This window comes from Zootoca vivipara, chromosome 3 (genome assembly GCF_965207765.1).
Source record: "Zootoca vivipara chromosome 3, rZooViv2.hap1.1, whole genome shotgun sequence".
NCBI lineage: Eukaryota > Metazoa > Chordata > Lepidosauria > Squamata > Lacertidae > Zootoca > Zootoca vivipara.
In genome coordinates, this window is record NC_142586.1 from 104,753,631 (window position 1) to 104,760,001 (window position 6,371).

The 6,371-nt window shown below is 41.6% G+C and overlaps 1 protein-coding gene across 1 annotated transcript in view; it reads left to right on the forward strand.

Moving 5' to 3' along the window:
- ACSS1 (acyl-CoA synthetase short chain family member 1) overlaps nt 1–1,386 on the forward strand; it is a 39,373-nt gene extending 37,987 nt beyond the window's left edge. The window contains exon 14 of the mRNA XM_035111059.3: nt 14–1,386. Within this exon, the coding sequence (XP_034966950.2) occupies nt 14–190 (177 nt within the window). The 3' untranslated portion in view covers nt 191–1,386. The remainder of the gene's footprint in view (nt 1–13) is intronic.
- Nucleotides 1,387–6,371: the final 4,985 nt, after the last annotated feature.

A 6,371-nucleotide genomic window follows, 5' to 3' on the forward strand; every position in this document is an offset into this window, starting at 1 on the left:
CCTTCTCAAACAGGTAGTGAAGCGCCTTCCTAAAACTCGCTCAGGGAAAATAATGAGAAGGTTGCTACGGAGAATAGTGACAAGCAATGTCAGTGATATGGGAGATATCACCACACTGGATGACTCCAGTGTCATTGAAGAAATACTTGATGCATATGAGAAGTACAAAATTAAGCATCCTACTTTGTAATGAGAAGCTGTGGGGATATGTTCCATTAGAAACCCTGAGAAACGAAAGGAACCATCAAATACGCACAAGTTTTCATGGAATTCTGCTTAATCATGTGAGGCTCAGAAGATTCTCCATCTGAAAAATACGTATATTACAATACCGTTTGTGTGTATTTCACTGCACTTTGCCTTTCTTTGAAACTATGCAGCATGTAGGTTAGTTCCTGATATTTTGGATATCCTGCCTATCTTTTTAAATACTTTATTAAAACCACACAAAGTGAAAATTCTAAAGTAGAAAGCATTAATTCAACCTTAAAACAAGTGCCTTGGAAATATTAATCACTTTTTGAACTTACTCTTGGGGGAAATGCTCTCTTCTGAGTAACCCATGATATCTTTCTGGATACTATATTCATTAACAGCAGAGGGACATTATTCATTTAAGTAGAATAAATTATTTTCATATTTTGTGAAAGCAAATTTTAATTAGGAATAACTGAAAGATAAATTTTTAATAAGGATACATAATATATGTTTATATGGCTTGATGAAAAATGTGTAGAGAAAAAAAGTATTTCTTCACCCTACATGGAACTTAAAATGACTACAAAATTATCATTTCCTAAAATTAGTAATCAAACAAAAATAAAATTGAAAGGAATCTTGTTGAAGCTTACCTGGGAGTAAATTTACATGTTTGAACTCATTGAAAGGGTTTGCATAGAATCAAGAAGAAGGGTGGGAGACAAAAAGCCTCAAAGGGGGGAAAAACATTTTAAAAGGAAGCCAGAGGGTCTTGGCTGATATTATGGAAATGCAGTATTTTATTGATCTGTGACCAAATAAATCCAATTCCAAGAATCCTGATGTGGCAAATTTGAAACTGTTGTATTATGTTTTTGTTTCGCAACCGACCTATCGAAGGGTTAACCCAGACTCCTGGTTAACTGACAGCAACATTCCATGGGAGGCGTGGCCTGCATGGGGTTTAAATGGAAAGGGCAACTGTTATGTCAGTTGGCGGTTGAGGGTTTTTTTGTGGGGGAGCTTGGGTGGTTGTGGAGAAGGTAGACTTAGAGTAGATGAAGTAGTTGATAGGTATTCTGTTATTTGATTACCAAGAACGTTACCTGTGAAATTAAGTTTGTACCAATGATACCAGAAAGCAACCATTAAGATTCAAGCCAATAAATATCCATCTTTAAAGTGTCATACCAGTAATCGTCTATTTCAATTTCCAGCTAAGGTATCCAGGAACCCAGCTGGCGGGGAGCTCTTTTAAACTGTCAAAACTGCCTTTTAGAGGAGAAAGGTTAGTTTGTGGCTGAGAGTGCACCAAGAAAGGGGGGGGGCTAAAGGAGGAGACAGGTTCTGGATGGTAATAAAGTTACCTCAGGAAGGAGGCTAGCTTGACAGTAAGGGAGTTTCTAGTGAAGTGAAACCCTTATCTGAGTACACATAGGAACAGTCTTACTTATAGCCCCAAGTCTATATAGGTACCTGGCCATGTTTAGGCTGGAAGAGGACTCTCTTTTATTTTTGAAAACCCACGAGTGCTAGAGGGTTTAAAGAAAGGCTAGAGAGATAAGTGGGAGGTTTGATTTACCTCAGAAATCCCTGTTAGTGCTTTTAATAATTGAGAGGTCAAAGTTATAAGACGGAAAGTAAGGGACATTTCGTTTCACCTGACCTCAGGTAGACACTTGCTGAACATGGAAGTTCTACTTTTGACAAACAATTAGCTTTTCCTGGAAGGGATGCTCATTTTCCCCTTGATGATACAGTCATAACACCTCTTAGAATTCCTTTGTATTCAAATAATAGATTGCCTACTTTTTATGCCCTTTACAAATAAATGAGGTTTGTGTGTTTGTATGTATGTATGCAAACAAGCATCTGGGGGGGGGGTAGTTTCGGCCCTGCAAACCATGTTGCTTTTAACAAACAGAAAATGGAAATAACATATTTCTGAAAATCTTCATTAAGGATCCTTGTTAACTGTATGTGAAAAAATCTGCTATAGTTTTGACAGCCAGCTATTGTTGATACTTTATGCAAGGTTTATAAAAACCATATTAGGATTCAAAGGACTGCAGCGAAGTAATACAAACATTAAAATGCCTGACTTAGTATATTAACTCGACTTTGCCTATATTCCAAAGGGCAGGAACATTTATGATGGGGTTGAAGTATTTAGGATACAGATCTGTATGTCTTGGCAAAGAGCTTCTATGGTTACAGCTTTTGAGCTTAGAATAATTCTTTTTTTTATATATAATTTTTATAATAATTTTTATTGGTTTTTATACAAAGAAGACAAACATAACATACAATGTAGACTCTGTCCCTTCAATTTCCCTCCACCCACAAGACCACTTCTGCCACCAGTAGTGCCCGTGAGTATTGGGAACCAAAGGGGTCCATTTTTGGCTGGGTTTGACCTCCCCCCTCCTTCCTCCCCCCTCATCCCCTCCCGAATAATTCTTGACCAAAACCTCAAACTTCATCAAACAGGAAGAGACTTCTTTTCATTTGCTTTCAAGAATGCTAGGCAATCTTCTCTCCGATCTCTGCCTTTTATTAGGTAGCATAAATTATCCAATGTTGCTTTTTGGAGCCAAAAGGAACTCTTGAACGGCTCACTTCTAGTAGTTTATCCTAACACAGAAAATTGGTGCCATCTAATGGCCACTAGGCAGCATATCCTAAGGGAATTGGAATCTCCCTTCATTAAACAAATCTTTGCTGATTTCTAGGCTGCTCGTAGAATCTATAACAATATCCACTGTGGCAGTCTAATGTACACTTTCCTACAGAAGGTCTATATAGTCCCCTCATATGTTCCTCAAACACCTGAATATGGCTTCACTCCCCCAAAACCTGGGGGCATGATCAGAGCAGCCAGCACTCCCACTGCAGAACAAGATGAATAATAGCATCTCTATTTTTGCAGAATATATTCTTTACATACAAATATTCTGTATTAAAACAGCAGCTTCTGAGTGAAATTGAAACCTGTTGTGCATTTATTTAATTTAAAATGAAATTAATAAATCTGCATACCGGTAAATATAATTTTAAAAATTCAAATCGGCTTACCAGTTTTAAAACCAAATTGTGCTATTCTAATTAATTCTAATTACAGTTAATAAGGCTAAGGGTAAAAGTTTATCCAAGAAATGCTGAAAAACGTCTGGTCAACGGGTTTAAAGGATCTCCTGGTACACAAAGTTTGCTGGTGGGCTGTCCCTTGTATATGGATCCCCTCAGACTTAAATAGTGCTGATAGTAGCCGCAACAATCTGAGGGTGACTGAAAGCTACGGTAGCATATTAATTTCTCACAGTGCCCTGAAGTGTGCAGCCCTAATGTTGCTCCAGGCATTTATGGGAATCAGTAACTAGTCACTAATAGGCCCTGCAGTTGGAAGCCCAGGCCAGGTGTCAATGATGGTGCTGGTCTCTGGAAACCTTTCTAGGATGCCCAGGTGTGCTAGAATATCAAAATGCTTTCTGTCAGGGATGAGCAGCCCTTTTTTAGCTAAAAGCAGCATTTCCTTCTGGCCAACAGCCACATGCTAATAGTGGGTGGGTCCAGAGTCAAAAGTGTGTGAATGAAATCTTACCTTTGTACAGTAGGCTAGGTTCTAAACACACTCTTTTCTATCCTCCATCCGGATAAGCAAAAGTCATGATCAAAACTCAAGCACGTGTTCCAGCTAGCCAAAAACCCTGAGAGTATGAACCAGGGCAAGTGAGGAGTGTGGCCTCCTCAGGAGAATTATGAGGGTCTGACAGAGGGTGTTGCATTTGCTCCCCAGGGGCTGAGGCTACCCACTTCTGCATCAAGTAATGGAATACTCATTTAAGCCAGAAAGTGCACTTAAGATTTCTCCTGCAACTAATGTTATATGTAAGGTAATATACAGTGCTTTTTTTCTTTAAAAATGCTTAGGGGTACTCTCATTTTCCTACTCATATTGAAATTGTTGTTGTTTAGTCGTTTAGTCGTGTCCGACTCTTCGTGACCCCATGGACCATAGCACGCCAGGCATTCCTGTCTTGCACTGCCTCCCGCAATTTGGTCAAACTCATGTTCGTAGCTTCGAGAACACTGTCCAACCATCTTGTCCTCTGTCGTCCCCTTCTCCTAGTGCCCTCAATCTTTCCCAACATCAGGGTCTTTTCCAAGGATTCTTCTCTTCTCATGAGGTGGCCAAAGTATTGGAGCCTGAGCTTCATGATCTGTCCTTCCAGGGAGCACTCAGGGCTGATTTCCTTAAGAATGGATAGGTTTGATCTTCTTGCAGTCCATGGGACTCTCAAGAGTCTCCTCCAGCACCATAATTCAAAAGCATCAATTCTTCGGCAATCAGCCTTCTTTATGGTCCAGCTCTCACTTCCATACATCACTACTGGGAAAACCTTAGCTTTAACTATACGGACCTTTGTCGGCAAGGTGATGTCTCTGCTTTTTAAGATGCTGTCTAGGTTTGTCATTGCTTTTCTCCCAAGAAGCAGGCGTCTTTTAATTTCGTGACTGCTGTCACCATCTGCAGTGATCAAGGAGCCCAAGAAAGTAAAATCTCTCACTGCCTCCATTTCTTCCCCTTCTATTTGCCAGGAGGTGATGGGACCAGTGGCCATGATCTTGGTTTTTTTGATGTTGAGCTTCAGACCATATTTTGCGCTCTCCTCTTTCACCCTCATTAAAAGGTTCTTTAATTCCTGCTCGCTTTCTGCCATCAAGGTTGTGTCATCTGCATATCTGAGGTTGTTGATATTTCTTCCGGCAATCTTAATTCCGGCTTGGGATTCATCTAGTCCAGCCTTTCGCATGATGAATTCTGCATATAAGTTAAATAAGCAGGGAGACAATATACAACCTTGTCGTACTCCTTTCCCAATTTTGAACCACTCAGTTGTTCCATATCCAGTTCTAACTGTAGCTTCTTGTCCCACATAGAGATTTCTCAGGAGACAGATGAGGTGATCAGGCACTCCCATTTCTTTAAGAACTTGCCATAGTTTGCTGTGGTCGACACAGTCAAAGGCTTTTGCATAGTCAATGAAGCAGAAGTAGACGTTTTTCTGGAACTCTCTAGCTTTCTCCATAATCCAGCGCATGTTTGCTATTTGGTCTCATATTGAAATACTGCCCCTCAATGAGGCGAAACTTAGATTCACAAAAATGTTCAGGGGTATGAGTACCCCTGCATCCACCCAGAAAAAAATCACTGGTAATATATACCATTTACAATTGCAGCAGCGCTCAACTTGACAAAGTTGAGTTACATCTGTATTGGTGCAGAACCTGTCTCTACTCAGACCCCCATAAGCTGAATTTATTTGATGAAATGTAATTCAGGCAGCATCCTGGTAGCTTGAAATCTTTCCCTGCTGATTTGTGAATATTTCTATTTCTGATGTTGCATATGCACCCACTGATTCTTTGGGCTCAGATACCCAATTTGCTCAGATACAGTAAACTCCAGAGGTTATTCCCTCCCAAACCACCTGTTTATATCATCATCATCATCATGATTGTTACATGATTCATCCAAAGATCACAGGGCGTTTCATGACAGAAAAATACAAAGAACAAAAACAAGCCAATATGGACATTTAAACACATTGCAACTGCCCGTTCCTAATGCAATTACATTCCATTTTCCTCGCGAGGAAAGATATAAGCCTTTGACTCCGCCCCCTAAGCATGCAACTGTGACAACGATTGGGCAGGCGTAGGGAGAGGGGGCGTGATGGGTAGTGTGTGGGCGTGGACTGACTTACCGACGTACAGGCGCGTAGTGTGGGCGGGAGTTGGGTATTATGAAGCGTCAAGCGTGCGTGTTTGTGAGGGAGAAAGTCGATCCCATTAGAAAACAAAGGGAGAGAGGTCTTGTATTATGGGAGGCACTGAAACGCCTCAGCCAGTCATCGTCCGAAGAGCGACGAGGCCCTGGCTTCGTGGAAACTGAGGGCGGCCCATTCGGCTCTCTGGTCACGGAGGAAGTTGCTTCTCAGCTGGCTGTCGCCGATTGGTCTACCCTGGGCAGCGGGGCGGGGCTTCGGCGGGGCCGTTGGGTCGCCGTTGGGCGGGCATAGCCGAGTGGGCGGGGCTTCGGCGGAACGGCCGTTACGAGGAGGAGTAGGCGTGGCTCTGTGGCAGCCGTTGGGCGGGTATGTAGGGGGAGG